General features: G+C 42.3%; 1 protein-coding gene across 2 annotated transcripts in view; it reads left to right on the top strand.

Annotated features, from left to right (window-relative positions):
- The first annotated feature begins 1,677 nt into the window (after nucleotides 1–1,677).
- The window catches only part of RAB8B (RAB8B, member RAS oncogene family), a 77,895-nt gene continuing 57,530 nt past the window's right edge, over nucleotides 1,678–22,042 (top strand). Inside the window, exon 1 of one of the 2 annotated variants that reach the window (XM_012443151.2) lies at nucleotides 1,678–1,828. In XM_012443151.2, the coding sequence (XP_012298574.1) occupies nucleotides 1,705–1,828 (124 nt within the window). In that variant the 5' untranslated portion in view covers nucleotides 1,678–1,704. Of the gene's footprint in view, nucleotides 1,829–4,461; nucleotides 4,490–22,042 lie in introns of those variants that run through there. The other variant, XM_064361383.1, reaches the window with a different exon arrangement.

Below are 22,042 nucleotides of genomic sequence, written 5' to 3' on the forward strand. Positions count from 1 at the left end.
CAACTAAGTCTTCTGCCACAATGGGACTGAGAATGGCACCGTATGTGAAGTTCCAAGGCACACAAGATGTGTCTTAGTAAAGCCTGCTGGCTTGCTCAACTAACTGTCCCCGTTTTTTTTTTTTTTTCCTTTGCCTTTTCTTATTCCACTAATGGTGGAGTCCACTGGTTCCCTTAATTACCTCTAGCCTTCCAGAAGGTGTATCCTTATAGCTAAGGTAAATGTCTGGACCAGCCGTTCTCAAATATTTTGGTCTCAAGACCCCTTTATCCTTTTACAAATTGTTGAAGACTCCAAAGAGCTTTTGTTCATGTGGGTTTTATCTGTCGGTATCTATCTGACACATTAGAAATGAAAACTTGGAAGGGAGAACAACAGATGAGAGATAGAGAGGCCTGGCAGGATGGACTCCCGGTCCCACACGTCCTTAGCCTTTTCCTTCCACATTACCTGAACCAGTCAACTCCCCTTTCAACAACAGCTAATCTGGTTGGGTTTCTACCACTAGCAGATCAAAGAGGACTGAACAATACATCCACAAAACAAAGAATTAGCCGAAGACAATAAATAATAAAGGATTAACTTGAGTGTAACAGAATGCTGTTTCCCCCCATATTTGTCATCAGTTGATTGAGAGCCTACTGAAGAGTAATGAATATTACCATCACTGCCAACAGTTCTACAGTGCCTTATGGGTTTCGAAGAACCTTCACGTTTAGCATTGCATTTAATTTTCACTAGAATCCTATGAAGTATCTTGTCTCATATCCATTTTACAGATGAGAAAACTGAGATGTACAGTGCCTCCGTGACTTGTCACAGCGGTTAAGCAGCAGAGCCAAGACTAAATTCAAATCTTATTCTCTAAGTTCCCGTGGTCCGGTTCCCGCCTCACAGGATGCTTGCAGTTTTATGGGGCACAGACCTGTAGCACAAGTCTTCCGAGATTTAAAAATCCATCCTCCTGCGGGATAGGGGAGCGATCAGCGTAGCAGATCCTCTAAATACCCACCGTGTTTGGCTCTGGTCTGTGTGGTTCATAGAAAGGGGCACGAGTGAGGTTCGAGTTAGCACTGCAACCATTCTTTCCCAGCTCTGTGACTGAGGGGCTGCGGGTGGGGGGTTACAGTGGTGCTGAGCATGGCCTGGGAGAGAAGCTGGATAATGCACTCTGCAGATAACCCGTAGGCTGCGCCACAGCAGCGCCAAGGAAAGAAATCATCTCTGCTCCGGGTCTCCGCGGAAGAGGTGCGGGAACTACGGGTTTCTGATTCTGAGGTCCTGGATTTGCAAGGCGCCCGCACACAAAGAAATAACAAAGTTAAGTTCCGGCGGTTTGACCAGCAGAGTTCGAAACGCAGCCTCCCTTCCCAGCTCGGGTGGAAACGCCTCCACCCTCTCACCCCGCCCACAGCAGGTCTTTTATCCACTGGAGCCGCCAGGACAGTCCGCGCGGGGCACGCCCGAAGCTCCCCGGAGGAACTACAAGTCCCATGAAGCCTCGGGGTGCGGGCGGTGATGACGAAGCCCTCGCGGATTGGCAGTGCGGGGCGGGGCGCGCAGGCCTTCTCTGAGTGGAGGGGCGGGGCGCGGGGCGGGGCGAGCAGCGGCGGATTGACGGGCACGCCCCCTCGCCCGCGGCCCCCTCCCCGCCTCTCTCCGCCGCCTCCTCTGGCTCCCCGGTCAGAGGGCCGGAGCGAGAAGATGGCGAAGACGTACGATTATCTGTTCAAGCTGCTGCTGATCGGCGATTCAGGGGTGGGCAAGACCTGCCTTCTGTTCCGCTTCTCAGAGGACGCCTTTAACACCACCTTCATCTCCACCATCGGTGAGGGAGGGGCTGCGGCCCGGGACCGGGGAGAGAATTGGGGGGCGGGTACGAGGGGATGGGAAGAGGGCGGGGGGCGCTTGGGGGCCCGGGAGAGGAGCCCCCCGGGACTGCAGGGTGGCGGGGCCACTGAGAGGGGCGAGGGCGTGAGGAAGAGGGGCGATCTGGGCGAGCGGAGACCTGACTCTGGGGCGAAGGGGGAACTTGGGGGCAAAGGAAGGGGAAGGGGAACAGAGGAACAAGGAATTGGGGGTTTGGGGGAACGGGAGGGTTCGGAGACTGACAAGGAGGGGTCCTAGAGGGACAAAATACGTTGAGGGGAAGACGCAGGAAATCTCATGTAGTGAGAGAAGGGGATAGTGGACGTGAAAATGGATTAAAAGACAAGAGAGGAAGGAAATGTGAAAGGGGAAATGAGGGGTGGGGGGAATGAGAGGGATGTGAAGTAAAGGGACAGACGACACAAGGGACAGAGAGGTGAGAGCCAGGCAATTGGAAGGGAATTCAGGGGAATGAGCGGTCAGGAGGTGAGGAAGAAGGGGGACGCTGGCCACGGGAGGTCTGGACAGAGATGTAGGAGGGGGCAGAGGAAAATTGCAGGTGGAAGAAGAGTTCAAGGGACCAGAGGGCGGAATGAGGATACTTGGTGGAGAAAGTAAAGGAGAGCTGGGTGTGAGACAGAAAGGAAAAGCAGAAGCAACATCGTAGTAAAGGGAGGTTGAGCAGAGAAGACGGGAGATGGAAAAGGGAGGAAATGGAAAGTAGCAGTGTGCAGGACTAGTTCCAGTAACTGATTACCATTTTCTCTTTACTTCCTTTGGGTCAAGTGCAGGAGAAAGCAAAATGTGACTAATGATGGAATAACGTCTATAGAGCGTTAATTTGTTCTGTGATTGTTAATGGATGTTAAGGGAATTGGTGACTTTTGGAAATGATGTGGTCAGGAAAATATGGTTCACCTCCTTACTACCATCTCCTGAGAAGCAAGTCTTCTCGGTATTTTAAGTCCTTGGGTTTGAATGTTTAACAACTTCTCAGCCAAGGAATTGATCTTACATTCTGCCCACCTCCCGCCTCCCTGTATATTTTGCTTTGGTTCTAATTATTGTTAAATGAATCACAACATGTGATATACCTCCCAGTTACTTCCAATTGATTCAAGAGTTTTTCTGATCTTGGCTGGAGCTGTCCTTCCTACTTTTGTACTGGGAGACACTGTGTTCAGGTAACAAGATCTCTTAACTTACTATAAACTGAAGACCAAGTCAAAGCTGGTTTTAAGCTCTTAGAAATGAACACCTTAACATCATTTTCTCCTGTTAAATAGCTGCAGATTAATTAAGTACCTTAAGAATCTCAGCTTTTGGTTGTCTTGGTGATGTTTCTGTCCTCTAATAATAACTTATTTAGGCATCTTTCATATGGTTCTCACAGCATATTTCACCATGAATTTCTGGATTGGGAAATGATAGGGAGCTAGGGCTTTGGTAATACATGTGTTTACATATTTGTGTATTTTTAAGGGTAATTTATCTTTTTGTAAAAGAGACTATTTGGTATAGAGCACTCTTTAAGTATTAGAAAAGACTGTGGTTTGTTCATTCTGGCATCTTTCATATAGATTGAATGGTCTAAAACCTCCTATGATGTCTGGGCTTAGGGAAGTTTGAATTGCAAGTTCTTGGCAGTCAGTCTTGAGTGGGACTTTTTCTTTTCTGAGAAAGCACATTTTAAATGTCATTTCTCAAGTATATGCCTAAGATTTGGTGGTAGCTGTTGGTACAGCAATTGAAGGGCGTTAATTTTTAACACATATTAATTACAAAGCCTCAAATAACAATTTTTCATTGTCGAATGCATACCACAATACAGATGGTAAAGGATAATTTCTAACAAGTTGAGTGGGTGTCCTTTTGTCCATTCTGTGTTTGATCCTCCGAGGAGTATCTCCTGCCTTGAAAGTAAGTGAATCTCGCCGATGCTGTTTCTCTTAAGTTTCTTGGATGACTTGCTTGTTTGTAATATTTTTATTCATTTTCTCTATTTTTCCTTATTTTTTGTCCTGTGTTTCCTGTAAGGATGTCTGCTTCCTTTTAAAATAGTAGCTTTTAAAAATTACTTTTCATTTTGAGGGATTCAAGTCTGTGAGTCAATTTCAAAAAAATGATGGAAATGAGGCTCTTTGGAGGATTAACAGCTATGAAGGCGTGAAAAGCAGCGTCCTGAAACAGGTTAGAATAGGAAGTGGACATTAAAAGGAGGTGAATCTCATGGGAGATCTGGGTCTTTATATTTTCTGTGAGGTGAATGTGGTAAAAAGAGGCTGTGAACTGTGTCTTCAGTTGATGCAGAGGAGGGGAAATCCCATACCTCTTATTTAGCCCCGGAGCTCCAACAGGAAGTGGTAGCACACTGCCTTCAGACAGCAGAATTTATATACCTGAAACCTAATGCTCTGCAGTCAAAATTAAGCTGGGAAAATAAGGTGAATGTTAGCACCATTCTGGTTCCACAGAGTCTTCACTGCTTACAAGTATAGATTTTGGGTGTTCGAATCTCTAGCAGCCATTTCCCCAGGCCTCTCACCTCATTCCCAGGTGATATGAAGTTGTTGAGGTGGCAGTTGGTGGACCATCTCCTCCTTAGTCATGAAGTACCTAGGTATGTAAGTTCCTGGGCTTTTCTGACTGGGTTTTGATGAGATCTGCTACAGCGTTGCTGACAACACTTGATAAGCTCTGTGTCACATGGAAAGGATGTATTTCTTAATGCCTGGGGTTTGTGTGTGTGTGTTTTGGTAGATATGTATGGGTGTCTGTTTCTTCCCATGAAAATACATTTTAAGTCTTAATTTTGCTTTGTCAAAATTATAGTAGTTTTAAAAATGGGAATCTGCCATCTTTTGACACTGTTTTGATAGGGGTTCTGTCATTATGCAGGGAAGGAGACAGTAGTCATTTTGATTCCAGATATAGTTGTCTCACAGACACTTTCTTCTTCTCACTTCTCTAAGGTCCTGGCTGGGTGTGGTGGCCCATGCTTGTAATCCTAGCACTTTGGGAGACTGAGATGGGAGGATCGCTTGAAGCCAGGAGTTCCAAGACCAGCGTGGGGAACATAGTGAGACCCTGTCTCTACAAAAATACAAAAATTCACCAAACGTGGTGGTGTGTGCCTGTAGTCCTAACTACTTGGGAGGCTGGGGCAGGAAGATCACTTGAGGCCAGGAGTTTGACACCAGTCTGGGCAACATAGTAAGACCCCCATCTCTACAAAAAGTAAATTAAAAAATTAGCCAGGTGGAGTGGTACACACCTGTAGTACTAGCTACTCGGGAGGCTGAGGCAGGAGGATCACTTGAGCCCAGGAGTTCAAGGTTACAGTAGGCTATAATCGCACCACTGTACTCCAGCCTGGGAGACAGAGCGAGATTCTGTCTCTAAAAAATAAATAGATAGGCCAGGTGCCGTGGCTTACACCAGTAATCCCAGCATTTTGGAAGGCCGAGGTAGGCAGATCACGAGGTCAAGAGATCGAGACCATACTGGCCAACATGGTAAAACCTGCCTCGACTAAAAATACAAAAAATTAGCTGAGCATGGTGGCACATGCCTGTAGTCCCAGCTACTCGGGAGGCTGAGGCAGGAGAATTGCTTGAACCCGGGAGGCAGAGATTGCAGTTAGCCAAGATTGCACCACTGCACTCCAGCCTGGGCGACAGAGCAAGACCCCGTCTCAAAAATAAATAAATAGATAGATAGATAAGTAAATAAAGTCTTGCTATCTTCTCTGATATCCCAGGTTCCTTCATTTCCTTTTTGCTCTTTGAAGGGTGGTGGAAGGTAGATTTTCTTTTATCTGACTTATTGAGGATCTTCTAGTATATCCATCAATAATATTAGTTAACTATGGATAAGGGTTGTTTTATCCATTTGAAATTATTGGTCCAGTGCCTAGGACCAACAAACCTTTCAGTTCAAATGTTTGAAAATTGAGTTTTTTTTTAATTGGCTCTAAAAAAAACCCTTATATAATTATAATTAACATTTAATTAAGTGTCTGTAAAATGTAACATTAAGAGAACTAGGAATGGCAATACAGTTAGCTATAGATTATGTTTCCTATGGGAAATGGATGCATTTTAATATTGATATGAGAGCTTACCGACATCTTGAAATGCTCTGGACAGAACAAGGTGCTGGTTGAACAAAAAAGAGATAACCCAGCCCTGTCCTCTGACAGGAGAATCAGAGCTTCTTCCCTTTGCCATCTCTCTCCTGCCCTGCCCCCTTCTTCCTGTTAGGTATTTCCTGAGTGGTTTCATTATTTAGTATAGTCATAGTTTAAGAGCAGAAAGAGTCTTAGAAATTATCTACTTTATTCCTGTCCCAATTTTATAAATAAAAACAATGAGGGTTTAATTGACACCCTCAAAATTACACACCTGATTATAGGAGATCCTGTGGTGAAACCTCAAATCCAAGTCTGTGTAACTTTTCACAACTGAGCTGCTACTATTCCTAATCAGTATTGTTGTCCCCATAAATTCAAGTCATCACCTATTCCAGGGGAGAATTAGAGTTTGCGCATACACCTTTATGTGAGGAAAGTTAAGATATTTCCACTTGATTAGCCGGTTGTGTTCAGGTGAATAGCAAATGTTACTACAATGCTCGGTTGGAGTTCATGCTGGAATAACAGCGCATAGCTATCCTTTGTGCTTTCTTTCTGTGTCTGTAGTTTCAGGTTAGGAGATCAAAATGTATCCCATCATTAGAATTTCTTCCATATGTAAAATAACTAATGAAATCATATTAATGAGGGTATGTTGCTAATTGTCACAGCTTAGGCTCATCAGAGTAATTTTAGACATTTTATTCTATAACACTGCATATTTTTCTTGGATTAACTTTCCTTAAAATCAGGGGTTAGCACACTACGGCCCATGGGCCAAGCATGACCTGCAGCCTGTTTTTTGTGCAGATCACAGGCTAAGAATGGTTTTTCTGTGGTTTATAGGTTACTAAAAAATAAAACAGTATGCAAAAGAGACCATATGTGTCCCACAAAACTTGAAAATATTTACTAACTGGTTCTTTGTAGAAAGTTTGCTGACCGTTGCTTAAAATTAAAAGCTGTTTTTGGTTGGTAGCATTTGAAAGCTTTTATCAAGACTTATTGACTGAAAAACAAACTTTGTCATATTTACATTTTTATCCAAGATTATATCCACATTTGGCTGAGCGTAATCCAGATATGTAGAGCAAGTTGATTTTCATTTCCATAGTTGTTTTCCTTGGTTTCAACTTCTCAAACAAAAACATGCAAGGAACATCCAAGTTCAAATTGAACATTTTGTACATAAAGCCTTATTTTAATGTCATTGTGTTCTTTCAAAGCTGTCAGTGGATTTCCCATCTAAGCAATAGCTTTGATAACAACTCTGGTTCAGAAAAAGTAGGATTTGATACTTGATCATAAAGGGTTAAACTAATCTCCTCAATCGGTGTTCTAGTGAATGAAAAAAGCCTTCCTACATATAAAGGATGGGCATGGGGAAACTGAGTCTTGGGTACAAATATGAATCTGTCTGAAGAATGTGTACTTTAATGAAGAGCTTCACCAGCTGCTGTGCAGGCAGCAAGTCAGGGAGGAGGTTCTCTTGGCAACAGCAGCGAGATTGTTTGGATCCACTGAGAAAAGCTGGAGGGAAATAGGTTTAGATATTGTTTTAGAGGGAAATAAATCTAGTCTTTGAGGACAAGGAAAAATTTAGCAGTATCTTTTTGAATTGAATCGTAGATCCTGAAGCGGATGAGCCTGAGGCTGTCTGTGCTCTAGGTCCGCCTGTCTGCGCCCAGCTCTGGACATCAGCTCTCCTGTATGTGTTAGGATTGTTACTTGAGAATATTTTGCAGGAATAGAGTTTTCATAGCTTGAGAAGAGGGTTGGGGTGAGGATGGGGAAGTAGATTTTAGGTGGCGAGTAATGCTGTGGAGTATGATATCACTAAGCTTCGGAAATGCAAGCAGCCATGGACACATAAAAAGGGAAATTCAAGGTAAGATTGTAGATTCTGGCTGCCTAGGTTAGGGATGGCAGACTCAAATGGGTCTGGTGGGAACTATGAATAAGAGGATTGGCCCCAAATGGGAAGCAGCAGGGTGTGATGTGGGCCCTGTATTGTATGTATTCCCTCTCTCAGGGAGTGGCTGCTTTTCATGTGCAGCTTATTGTTGCCTTGCTGGAAAAGCATCACATAGTTCAAGATGAGCTGAGAATTTCTCATAAAAACCCAACTTTATGGGCAATAAAAAAAAAAAACAACCAAAAACCCAAAGCAAACAAAAAACAATGTGAGGGCCATTACAGTAAGGGCCAAGCAGACATGTCTGTGAGCTAGATGAGGCCTGTGAGCTACCAGCTTGCAAAGTAGGCATGGCCATCAAGGATGGATGGTGGTTACGGTACTTTAAAATAGATCCTTTATCAGACCTGGTCTTGGCATGAAACAGCATTAAATTATTTTCATTTTCCAGGCAGATGAAGTGGACTGTTAGGTTTGGCATTATGGAGATAGCGTGTTGAATTAAGAGCAAGGGGCATCTGCTGCTCTAGCTTTGTGGTCTTTGGGAAGTCAGTTATCCTTCTAGGGCCATAGTTCCTTCAATTATAACATACTGTGTCTACCTTTCATCATTGCTGTGAGCTCCTTAAGGCAAAAATCAAGTCACATTCACCTTTTAAATCTCCAAGGCCTGTATTAAATGTCTGCAACGATGAATCGTGAAAGCCCTATATGAGCTGGAAAGCATAGCTTGAATTTGTTACTATTCTCTTTCACAGTATTATAGATGATTAGATGATATTTGAGTTAACATGAAAAGAAAGTGTTTAATTTGAATTCTTAACACAGGAATGTTACTTCCCCAGTATAAAATGCTGCATATCTTTCTATAATCAGTTTTAAAGGGTTGTTGTAGAATATCAAAGATATTTCACTTATCTTTCAGTCTCCATAACAAGCTGTTTTAACACCCAGCTTCCAACCCCCCACTAACATAAATACCAAATAGAAAATGAGTGAAATCACTGGGTTTGCATTATAAGAGCCATTTCAGCTTTGTCTCTGCCCGTTAGCTTCAAACAATGCAACAGATGCCTGTTAACAGTTTCATGCCCATTTTTAATTAGCAGATGGAGGGTGTTTGTGTCTGTGTTCTGCCCAGCACTCATCTGAGTAACAGGGTAGTGGGTGGATTAGACCTGGACTGGGCGTTTGGGTTGAATAAGGCCAAATTCTATTTTTAAAAATATTTATGTAAGCATTTTTATATAGACCCCTTGTCTATCTCACTGGAACAGCATATGTCTATAGTACATTGATGTTTATGGTTATGTTTTCTTCTTGTCTTACAGGAAAAAAATGATTATTTTAGAGTTTAAATAAAGGTTTTCTTTAGTCTCAAAACTGTCACGAAGTGGCTTTCTTTTCCTTTCTCTCTCTGTCTCTCTCTTTCTTTCTCTCTCTCTCTCTCTCTCTCTTTCTCTTTCTTTCTTTTTCAACAGAGTCTTGCTCTGTTGCCAGGCTGGAGCAATCTCAGCCCACTGCAACCTCCACCTCCTGGTCTCCAGCAGTCCTCCTGCCTTAGCCTCCAGAGTAGCTGGGACCACAGGTGTACACTACCATGCCTGGTTAATTTTTGTATTTTTTATAAAGACAAGATTTCTATGTGTTGTCCAGGCTGGTCTCGAACTCCTGAGCTCAAGTGATCCGTGTGCTTTGACCTCCCAAAGTGTTAGGATTACAGGTGTGAGCCACCATACCTGACTGAACCCATTTCAATATTTTGGCATAGTATGTTGAAGAATATGCAAAGCTGGGATGAAAAATGTCAATATTGATGGATTGGTAGTGATTGCCAGGAAAGCTATGTTCTGTTCAGTTCTGAGGTCCCCAGTGAGCTCAGCGTGGCTGAGGGCTGTGATGGATTCCTATTATCTGCCATGGACAACAGGGAAAGAGAGGGAGGGTGGCAAGCAACTTCCTATACGTTTGCTGTTTTCTAAAATGAATAGGTAGCTATTTGCTGTCTAACATGTTATGGCTAAATTTCAGTATTAGTAATATTATTAGTAAATAATGATTAGATATACTATGTCTGGAGAGGGGCCCTTTTCCTATGTTCCGTTTTGTGTTTGGGATTTTTCTTATTTCCAGTTAAATTAACAAGAACCTGAAAGGTGGTAGGCACCTGATTGTCCTTAGAGGAAGAAACAAATTTGCTTTTCAAAAAAAGTTACGTAGTTGCTTGGGACTTTGGGAAGCCACATAAAGTGGTGGAAACAGTTTGGAAACAGTTCTCCACAGCAGCTCACTTAGCTGTGATGAAAGTATTTTCTTGCTGTCCTACTTGTTTAGCATTAGTTTAATTAAGCACTTTGGTATTTACCTGTTACTACAACTTTGGACATTTTCCAGGGAGCTCTAATCTTCCTCAGCCCCGAATTTTAATTCTCGGCTCTCAGGGAGAATGCCAACACTCTGCTTGTTATCATGTTCATCACATTTGGGCTTGCTACCACTGAGAAAGCCTGGGTAATGGTGCTGCTTGCGGTCTCCTGGCAGCACTGCAGGATTTCAACACATTGCAAAAGCTGAATTAGGTGTGGAATCCCACTTCATCATGATAAAAACCATCCACAGAGCTGTTAAGCAACATGTAGATGAGCACGGCCTTCTGCTGGCAGAGCTAGGACTGGTGTGGCTTCCCATATCACGTTATAAGTTTGCACTTTTGCAAAGAACTTGGTGGTAATTATTTTAATAAATCATAGATAATATCCTGATGTGTAAAGTGGAAAGACAATCTTTGAAGGTGTATGATCAAGTTTTAATGTGAAATATTGGATGATTTATTAAAAGTTGAATTGTAAATTCGTTTCTTATGCAATATTTGTTAATCTGGGATGGATATTGCAGCATACTCGAATCTCCTTACACACACATACATAAGAATACACCAAATCCATTACAAAAAAAGGAGTTTGTGTTGTGAGATGTCAGTGACTAACCCTTCTGTAATTTGTTTATTGCTTATAAATTTGGATGTGATCGCTCTTTGTGATTTTCAACAAGGAATCTTTTACTTTTTCTCTTCTGGAGATACCTGAGTAAAATCTTGATACAGCATGGAAAACAATTTTTTATTGAGAGTCAACTGTTTCACTTTTGGAATGATTCCAACCACTTTCTTATTTCATTGTCTGTTAGCACCTCACCCATACCAAGATTTAAGGAGAGGGGATTAGGCTGGGGAGAGAGAAGTGAAAACATCTCCCCTCCCCCATCTGTTTCTTTGGCTACTTGGTTCAGTGTCTTTCTGCTTTTGTTAGCAGTTGGAGCAAACTATTGGGTGAACAGTTAGAAACTTCTCTGTAGAATAGTTTGAGAATTAATAGTGACCTATGACTTCTATATTTCTCTTACATTGTTTAGAACTGGATGATTTTAAAAAATTGGTGCCAGTCTCAGTCATAGCCAGTAATGAACACAGACCAGGGTGTTGTCCGCAAACAAAATAATTTGAGTTATTGCATTCCCTGTTTTGTCTACATTGTTTTGAAAATTTCCAAACTTTTAGAAGCATGAAAAACTTGTGGAAAAAGTGAAATAATTTCTTTCACATACACAAAATTCCATTATAATCAAGTTGAAAAACTTGCATATATAAATATATATAATATCATCAGAGGTATATCTTTGCTTTGGCCCTTCAGCCTTCAACTTTGTTTTTTTCTTTTTTTTTGAGACTTTGTCACCAGGCTGGAATGAGTGGCCTCCTGTGTATCACCCCACCCAGCTAATTTTTGTATTTTTTGTGGAAACCTGGTTTCATCACATTGCCCAGGTTGGTCTTAAACTCCTGAGCTCAAGCAATCTGCCCACCTCGACCTCCCAAAGTGCTAGGATTACAGGTGTGAGCCACCGTCCCCAGCCAGCCTTTAACTTTGATAAGCACTATTACCTTTTAAATTTATGTTGTGATCTTATTGTATGATTTAACCAGTTTTTCTTCAAGTTATCTCTTAATTCTTATTTTAAAAAATATGTAGGACTGTGAAAAACAATTGGTTTGTGTTTTGAATTACTCGTGGCACAAGCCCCTCCTGAAAACCTCAGACTAGCCTGTTTTCTGATCACGAAGGGTGAGTGCAGGCCTCGATGGTCTTCAGATCTCTTCTAGCTGCAGCATTCTGAGTCTATGAAATCAAACAGTGTGTATAAAAGGGTTTGTCTTTTTCTTTCTTCAGTAAGAGATTGTAGATGAGGATTCTCTGCACTGGTAGACACTAGTGTTTTGATGACATGAAGACGGAAGAAGTAGCATTAGTTAATTCAAACAAGCCTGTATTGATCTTGTAAATTGGCTAAAATCTTTGTTGTACTAAAGGGACTGGTTAATGTTTTGAATCCCATTCTTTAAATGCTTTGGTTTGAGTAATAAAGCTAAACATCACCAGAAAAATAACTTCTTGAAAATTGTAAAAGTATTTCTTTGAGAAGAAATGTATAAAGCATTTTCAAATAGTCTCATTTTCTTTCTGTAAAACTGGTGAGGCTAGGTACAGTGGCTCACATGTGCAATCCCAGCACTTTGGGAGGCCGAGGAGGGAGGAGCCCTTGAGCCCAGGAGTTCAAGACCAGCCTGGGCAACATAGTGAGGCACCCGTCACCCCAAAAGGATAAACAAGACAAGACAAAACAAAAACAAAAACAAAACTCATGGTGAGGTAGGTGGAAAATAGTCTAAAATAATAGGAAGCCCTTTGCTGGTGCTGAATTTCCATTTGACAGATGATGGGCCTAAGGCCTAGAGGTACCGGGGTTGCCCAAGGTCACACAATGCCTGACATTGAACATTCATTTTTTAATTTCAAATCTATTTTCTCTTAGACCCCATCTGCCTTCGTTTCTCTTGCTATGAAAAGACACTGATGGTTTGGCATACAGTCTGGGTGTAGTTAACATTTTGTGGGAAAGCAGAAAGAAACTGGACTAGGAGATCTGGAATGCAAGTACATCTTCGGCTCTTGATTAGCCTTTTGCTTTGGGGTTAAAAGGGAGTGGCTGGGGGGTGGGTGAGTTCTTAACTAGAACTCCAAGAACCCCTTTCCTCCTTGCTTATGAAGTTGAGGGTGGGGGTACTGTAGTGGTTTGTTAGTCAGGTACTCAGGCCAAACATTAGGTCATGATCATTCTCACTAAATTCACTCATTCAACACTTTTTGGTCTGCAAAATTTTGAAAGGGGAGAGAGTTAGGGAGTATCCAGGCAATTTTAACACAATGATGAAAAGTAAGTGTTTATGAGAGCATGCAGAGGAGAGGTTGGGGAAAGTTTCTGAGAGGGAATTACATCTCAGCTCAGATTGGAACCCAAAGGAGGAGTTAGTTGGATAGAATGGAAGAGAGTAAGGAGGGAGGCTCTCTGCCCACCAGAGAGACCGCATAGCCCTTGAAGGAGGAACTTGAAGACATCTTGTTCGACTGATGCCTCAGGTAAGAGGGAAGTGACAATAGGTGAAGTTGGGTCATTAGAGGGTAGAAGGGCTTCTAACCTTATTCAAGAGTCTGGACTTTATCCGGGAGCAGTAGGGAGCCACTGTGGGATCATATATGGGGAGGCCGATTAGTACATTAAGAGACATTTCCCTTCACTTGGACCTTTGCCATTTATAAAGTACTTTCACTGGCCAGGCGTGGTGGCTCACACCTGTAATTCCAGCACTTTGGGAGGCCTAGGCAGGCGGATCACTTGAGGTTGGGAGTTTGAGACCAGCCTGACCAACATGGAGAAACCCCATCCTGTAAAAAAAAAACAAAAAACAAAAAAACCAAAGTACTTTCACTTATGTTATTACTTTATATAAACTACTCAATAATCAAATAAGGTAGAAGATGCTATCTCCTTGTCCTAGACAAGGTATCTAAAGTTCTGAGAGGGTAATTGACTTGATTAATCAAGTAAGAAGCTAGAGGGGCTGAGACATGAGCCTCGCACTTCAGTTCTGGAATGCACTGTGTGTGCAACAGCCTGTTCCTCTCCAAACAGGTGCTGGAGTTTTCCACGGGACTCAGTATGTTGGGCACTTAGCCATAGGACCAGTCCCTTTCAGTGGTCTGTAAGAACTATTTAAACTTGCCAGCAAACCCTTGAAAAGTGTGTTGAGTGAAAAGATGAGATCAACCTCTCCTTGGACAAGCCTGTGTAATAGCTAATGCAAACATGCATCAAGTTCCCTCTGGGGCCCCAGAGGTCAGTGGGCTTGTGGTTTTGGGCTGTCTCCTGGCTTCTAACTCAGGCCCTTAGGAAGCAATCAAATATGTGCACAGCAGAATGGAGACAGGAGGGCACAGAGTTTAATTATGAATCTGACTCTTTTGTGAAAAGGAAACTAATGATATCAGAAATCTCAGTGTTGTCTGTCCACATGGGGACTGTTGGTTTGTTATGCTTGCATGCTGTTGGCCTTAGACTACTAAGTGCTAGGAACAGCTACCTTAATTGTGAGCTTCCTTCCTTGCCAAAGCCTTCATGTAAGCCTGTCCTTCTATTTGAGGGTGAAATTGCATCTACTCTAGCTTTTGTTTGTAAAAACCCTGTTTGGCAAAGTTTTCCTCACAGACACAGTGGCATTGTAAACTAGATGAACACCTGATTTGTTTAAGTCTCCATAATGCCACTGTGAGCCAGAAAGCAGAGAAGCCCAAGCAGCTTGACTTTTGATATAACAAAGTCCACTTGATAAAACTCATGAGCTTGCCTCATAGGGAAGCCTCTGAGCCCTACCTTAGCCTTTCTAGTCTTGATTTATGCAGTGGTCATTGGTTTCTCTATGACCCAAAAAGATTAGGAGCAGGGCTGAGAGCCTCTTGGAGGCAGGCCACCAACATCAGAGAAGAAAAAGTGGCAGTGTGGGACTATGGAAATGACATTCAGTATATGACTTCAGGTAAGTCCACAGTAAACTTCCTGGGCTTTTATTTCTTCATGTGTAAAAAGGAAATGTTCTAGATACACTGTAAAGTCTCTGTCAAAACTCTGGTCCTCAGTTATCACCAATGGAGTCACTGACAAAATGGAAAAAGTAGACATAAGAACTCAAAATAATGGTGTAGATAAAGAACTTGGGCTTTTGAGATAGAAACTCCAAAGTTCAAATTCTGATTCTACTACTTCCTATTTGAGAGCCTTGGACAAATTATTCAACCATTGTCTTTATTATGAGAAGGATAGTAACTCCCTTGCAGGACTGGTTTTTTTTTTTTTTTTTTTTTTTTTTGAGAATTGAATGCTGTTATTGTGTATATGATATGTTTGGCACATGGGAAGCACACACAAAAAGTGTATGTAAATGTGTATGAATGAAATCAGTCCCTAGTTCACTGAGGTCAGGTCCAGACAGCTATAAGAACCTTGGTAATCTTTGGGGGCTTGCTTCATTGTTATAGCACTTGATTTTAATAGGAGTTAACATTTATTGAGTGCTTACTGTATACTAAATACTGTTCTAGGCATTAACATTATTCATGGATTGAGCCATTTAATTCTCACAACAGTGTCTTAGTTGTGTTCTGTTATCCCCATTTTCCAAATGAGATAACTGAGGTACAGAATGGTTGAATAAACTTTGAAGATCATATAGCTAATAAACAGTCTAGTTCCAGAATCCATTTTTAACTGCCATACTTTTTTCTGTCCCGACAGTGACTCAGAAATATTTTTTCTGATTCATTATCGTCAGGGAGGTAGTATTGTGCAGGGTGAATTGTGGGTGCCACTCCTTACCGGCTGGATGACCTTGGTGAGTTTTTTAACCTATGTGGTCTCTTAGTTCCTCTTCTCTGCAGAGGATTGTCATGAGCCAGTTGAATGAAGTACTGTGGTAAAGCATTAATGAAGCATAGGGCCTGTCATGCAGTCAGGCTCAGTATTTGGTGAGGATTTTCATTTTATCCAGGTAATGTAAGAAGCACGTGTTAGGATGAGTTCCATACAAAATATGAATGGGAGCATTCATTTTGCTTACTTAAAGGAATGTATATCAGTTTTCTAGAAAATTACTTCTTAATAAAGTTTAGGAATGCATGCATTTTACAAAGCTAGAGTTAGAAATATTTGTCTTTAAACTCATCCCCAGAGTGACAGTGATTATCCTTTACATCAGCTGGCGTAAGGAGGCGTTGAAAATCAGCCCTTGACGGCTGGCTGTGGTGGTTCATGCCTGTAATCCCAGCGCTTTGGGAGGCTGATGCAGGCGGATCATGAGGTCAGGAGATCGAGACCATCTTGGCTAACATGTTGAAACCCCATCTCTACTAAAAATACAAAAAATTAGCCGGGTGTGGTGGTATGGTATGTGCCTGTAGTCCCAGCTACTTGGGAGGCTGAGGCAGGTGAATCACTCAAACCCAGGAGACAGAGGTTGCAGTGAACCGAGATCGCACCACTACACTCCAGCGTGGATGACAGCAAAACTCCGTCCCAAAAAAGAAAAAAAAAATCAGCCCTTGACCTCGGTGCAGCGTGTTAGTGTAATATAAGGAGCAACTTCTTCCAATTGCTGCAGACTCTCAGGGCATCTTGAATTACCACTTTGGATGAAAACATAAACAAAAAACAGCATAGAATACCCCGTCTAGAAGGGACAAATGTTTCCATTTAAATATTCTGGCTCAATACCCTCTATTAAGGGCTCTGAATTTTAAGTATAGTGAGTTTCTGAGTGAAATCTCCTGAATTTTAATGAGTTTGTTTGCATACATGAATTCGAACAATACATTGCATCTTAAAACACGGTAGCTGATTTTAATGGAGTAAATTGCCCAACTTGAAAATTAGTTAATAGGTTTTTCTTTCCCTAATAATCAAGATGATACTTTCATCTCAAAAAAGTCATTAATCATACTTTTACAGTATCAATACGTGCTGTTAATTTCTGTTTCATCTTTAAACTGTCTCAAGAGATTTAGGAAAATAAATGTGCGTAAAGTTTGATTTCCCGCCTTTAACACTTTTTCTCATACAAGAATGAGGGCTGGGTGCCGTGGCACACACCAGTAATCCCAGCACTTTGGGAGGCTGAGGTGGGAGGCTCGCTTGAGCTCAAGAGTTCAAGACCAGTCTAGGCAACATAGGGAGACCTCATCTCTACAAAAAATTAAAAAATTAGCTCGTATGGTCATGTGCATATAGTCCCACCTACTCAGGAGGCTGAGGTGAGAGGATTACTTGAGCCCAGGAGATCAAGGCTGCAGTAAGCTATAATGACACCACTGTACTCCAGCCTGGGCAACAGAGAGAGACCTTGTCTAAAAAAAAAAATTAATAAATAAAGGATGCACACACACACACACACACACACACACACGGATGATAGTTGGTAGGGACAAGGGCAGGAAGGGCCTCAAGCCAGTGTAAGTAAGGAGGACAGATTTTGTTCTGATTATAGTTCAAAGGGTTACATTCAGGGAAGTGACACTTTTTTTTTTTTTGAGATAGAGTTTTGCTCTTGTTGCCCAGGTTGGTGTGCAATGACGCCATCTCAGCTCACTGCAACTTCCGCCTCCTGGGTTTAAGCAATTCTCCTGCCTCAACCTCCTGAATAGCTGGGATTACAGGCGCCCCACACAGTGCCTGGCTAATTTTTGTATTTTTAGTAGAGATGGGGTTTTGCCATGTTGACCAGGCTGGTCTCGAACTCCTAACCTGAGGTGATCTGCCTGCCTCGGCCTCCCAAATTGCCGGGGTTACAGGTGTGAGCCACTGCACCCAGCCCACACATTTTATTTTATTTCTTTGCTCTGAAAACATGTCAGGTTCATAAGAAGTGACACATTTGATTTATGATTTTAAAAGCAGTTTGAAGAGAGTTCATTTTGAAGTTTAATGGCACTGAAAAACCATGCCATGAAACCCTCTGGTCCAGTCTATTCCCTAAAATTTTGATGTACCCAGAAAAGTATCTTGTAAAAAATGTTCAGATGGTGAGAGTTGTGCTTTCTAATAAAGCATACAGAATTGTGATGGGGAGTTCAGTTCATGTGCAGTAAAAGCAGTGAAATGTGCCTAGATGGTGGAAGAGCCAGAGCTTTCAGGGCCTGTCGTACCCGATTGGAAGCTCCTGAAGGACAGGAACTGTCACTGGCCTCTTCAGAGCTCCTTTATCTGGTGCTCAGGCACACAGTATCTGTTTGTGGAATAAATGAACTAACACCATGTATTTCCTTCTGGGGATTGACTCTTAGGCTGCTGCAGTAGTGATACCTGCCCCATTAGCACATACATAAGCCTCAAAGCATGTGTAGTTATCACCTATTAATGCCTATGGTCTTTTTCTAGATGTGAGAGCAATCAAATCAGCCCATTTCTTTTTTTTACCCAGAGTATTTACCTATAGTAATAAATGCCTGCTAACTTCATCTATGCCACACATAAATGTACAGTTCCTGGTGCAGAGAATACCCTCAGTAATGTTTTTTTAATGACTGTGCAGTTGATAGCCCATAGCAGTCTCCTTAAGTGGCAGCTTTCGGTGTTGCACTGAAATCATGGCAGAACGCTCCCCTCTCCCGCCCAATTTCCTGAAAAGATCCCCTACTCCCTAACAAGTCCTTCCTCAGCATCCTTTCTTACTATTCCTAATTTCTTGGTGTTTTCACCTTCCCTCGTTTATTTCTCCCTTCTCTCCAAGGAGCCAGTGCTAACCTGTTGGTTGGTATGCTTGATGTAATAATACCTTCCCACTCTCTGGGAGCTGGCCCTGGCAGTCATTCCCTCCTCTCCTGCATCCTCTGTCTTCTCTGTCTGGTTCTCTACTTGCCCTTTCTGCTCTGCTTTCAACCCTGTTGAAATCACCCTCCTTCTAAATAGGAAATCCTGTACATTCGCTGCTTTCTCAAGTCACCCATCTCCCCTTTTCCCCTTCCATGTTCCTTTGTTTAATTTCTTAAAAGCGAGAAGTCTTGTCCCCTGTCTCCTCACTCATTAGCCCCTCTAAGTTCTGCTCTGCCCCCTTCAGAACTGCACTCAGGTCATTATGGCCTCCTTGTTAACAACAGTCCGGCAGTCCTTTCTCAGTCCTTGTCCTCTTGGCCTCTCAGCAGCATTTCACACTGTTTATTGTCTGTTCCTTGAAGCTCATTCCTCCTTTGGCTTCCAGGAATTGTCTGCTTTAGCATAATTCCTGCTCTTCTAACTGCTCCTCCCCTTTCCACTGGTAGTCCCATTTTGCCTTTTAATGAAAGTCACTTCCAAGTGTGTGTTCTCTATGTTTTCCTTTAGAAATTAGACACTTTAATAAAATTTGTAGTTAGGTCCATCTGTGTGATTATTGCATTAATGTCTGTCTGTCCTGCCAGACTGTAAACTCCATAAGTGCACATACCAGGTCTATTATGGTTCTCATCATATCCCTAGTTCCTCCTGCAGTCCTAGGCATGTGTAAGTGCTCAAAAGCTCCCACGTAGTGATGGAGCTAAGCTTGCCCCCTTCCACGTATGACTACGCAACTTTCTGTCTCCTCTTTCCAGGCTCTCTCAGACTCCTCTGTGTGCATCCCACCCTACAGTCAGTTCATTTCTTCCTTTTATCTAGCACCCTTTCATGAATTGTCATATATATTTTTAACCCTTTCATCTTTTTTTTTTTAGGTATCTAGGCTGAAAACCTGGAAGCCATCTTTGATTCTTTTCCTCAATTCTTACGTACAATTTGTTTCCAAGTGCTTTCCATTCTTTCTTCTGCCACCCTAACTGAGGCCCTCCATACCTCTCTCCTGGACTTTGCCGTCTCCTCCTCAGTGCCCCAACCACTTCCAGGATCATTTGGGCAGCGTCCTTCCACAATTCCATTCTACACACTTCAAGCAAGTTAGTTTTAGAGCATAGCTCTGATTATCATGTTAATCCTTTATGCCTCCCTTAAAAGCCTTATTTTTTCACTGGAATACATCATCCTTGGCCTATCATTCGAAACTCCCGACAGTGTGACTTCAGCTGTTTCACTCTCTGTTTTCCACAGGAGTCCTAAACTCTAACCCAGGGACCCTCAACATCTGTGCTGGGTGGGCTGTGGTCACATTTTCACCTAACCAGTGTAAGGGTTTTACAGGCCCTTACGTGAGAAGAAATGCCATTTTTAAGTCTCTGAGATGATGTGCTTTTTACATTTTTGGAATTAAAATACTCCTTTACTTATAAAATGCTGGTAATAAGAAATGGTCATTATTTCACTCTCATTGTGGAAGAAAAAACTATTGTAATAGAATTCTTGCTATTTTGTTTCTCTAAGGGAGGGAAATTTTCTCCCTAAGCAAACTTTATGGCATACACAGTGCCTGGCTTTTACCTTCTTTTATTCTCCATATCACCATCTTTTATTTCCCCCTGTACATTTTACTAATTCACAAAATTAAAAAGTCTAAGAATCACTGCTCTACTGCTCTGCCCAGAATGGGAAGTTCCAAGAACACACCTCATTTCGGCCTGTTGTCATCTGTCTTTCCTGATAGACCTCATATGTCACTTTCTTTATGAGACCATGTCAGAATTGTCTCCCTTTACCCCCAACCCAACCACCAAGGTGCTTTCTCTTTCTTCAGTGGGACTTTGTACCCTGTAGTACTTTGGTCTTTCATGTGGCACTTACCATGTTGTTCCTATAAGTAGAACCATCTTTCTTTGATTCTTTGCTTCCCCAACCCTCCACTCCCACGATAATTTTTTTTTTTTTGAGAGGGAGTCTCCCTCTGTTGCCAGGCTGGAGTGCAGTGGTGATCTCGGCTCACTGCAACCTCAGCCTCGCAGGTTCAAGTGATTCTTCTGCCTCAGCCTCCTGAGTAGCTGGGATTACAGTCACTCGCCACCATGCCCAGCTAATTTTTTGTATATATTTTTTTGTTTTGAGACAGAGTCTTGCTCTGTCTCCAGGCGCCAGGCTGGAGTGCAGTGGCATGATCTTGGCTCACTGCAGTCTCTGCCACCTGGGTTCAAGCAATTCTTCTGCCTTAGCCTCCCGAGTAGCTGAGACTACAGGCATGCGCCACCACACCCAGCTAATTTTTGTATTTTTTAGTAGAGACAGGGTTTCACTATGTTGGCCAGGATGATCTCGATCTCTTGACCTCGTGATCCACCTGCCTTGGCCTCCAAAAGTACTAGGATTACAGGCGTGAGCTACTGCACCCGGCCAAAAATGTATCAAAGTAGTAGATTCAAATCTCACATTGAAGCTGAAGGCTGGCTCTTTTGTAAGTTTCCATTAATCCATTCTCAAACTGCATTTGTATTTTTAATTTTATTTATTTATTTTTTTGAGATGGAGTCTCTTGTCGCCCAGGCTGGAGTGCAGTGGCTGAATCTCAGCTCACTGCATCCTCTGCCTCCAGCATTCTAAGCGATTCTTCTACCTTAGCCTCTGAGTAGCTGGGATTATAGGTGCCTGTCACCATGCCTGGTTAAATTTTGTACTTTTAGCAGAGACGGGATTTTTCCTTGTTGGCCAGGCTGGTCTCAAACTCCTGACCTCAGGTGATCCACCCACCTCCATCTCCCAAAGGGCTGGAATTACAGGTATAAGCCACCGTGCCCAGCCAATTTTTTGTATTTTTAGTAGAGATAGAGTTTCGCCATGTTGCCCAAGCTAGTTTCAAACTCCTGAGCTCAGGCAATTTGCCCGCCTCGGCCTACCAAAATGCTGGGACTCACGATAAATTTCTTTAGGACAGTAACATGTTTTGTCTTTGTGTTCTTTGCATTGCCAAATACTGTACTTGGTACATATTTGGTGCTTGAAAAACTGTCATTGAACTGAAATTTCAGGATGATACTGATGCAGTAATTTGATGAGATAAAACTGTCATTTTTTGGGGAAGGGAGCCTTTAAAGGTATTACCTTAGAATTTTTTTTCTGGTGATTCTGAAATTAGAATTATAGTTGCTTACTGAAACATGTTAGGAACAATTGCCCATTTATCTTTTTTTTTTTTTAAATTATACTTTTAGTTCTGGGATACATGTGCAGAACGTGCAGGTTTGTTACCTAGGTATACACGTGCCATTGTGGTTTGCTGTACTCATCAGCCCATCTACATTAGGCATTTCTCCTAATGCTTTCCCTCCCCTAGCCCCCAATCCCCCGACAGGTCCTGG

Source organism: Aotus nancymaae, unplaced genomic scaffold (assembly GCF_030222135.1).
Source record: "Aotus nancymaae isolate 86718 unplaced genomic scaffold, 86718_ANA_hifiasm-v0.15.2.pri h1tg000041l, whole genome shotgun sequence".
Classification (NCBI taxonomy): domain Eukaryota; kingdom Metazoa; phylum Chordata; class Mammalia; order Primates; family Aotidae; genus Aotus; species Aotus nancymaae.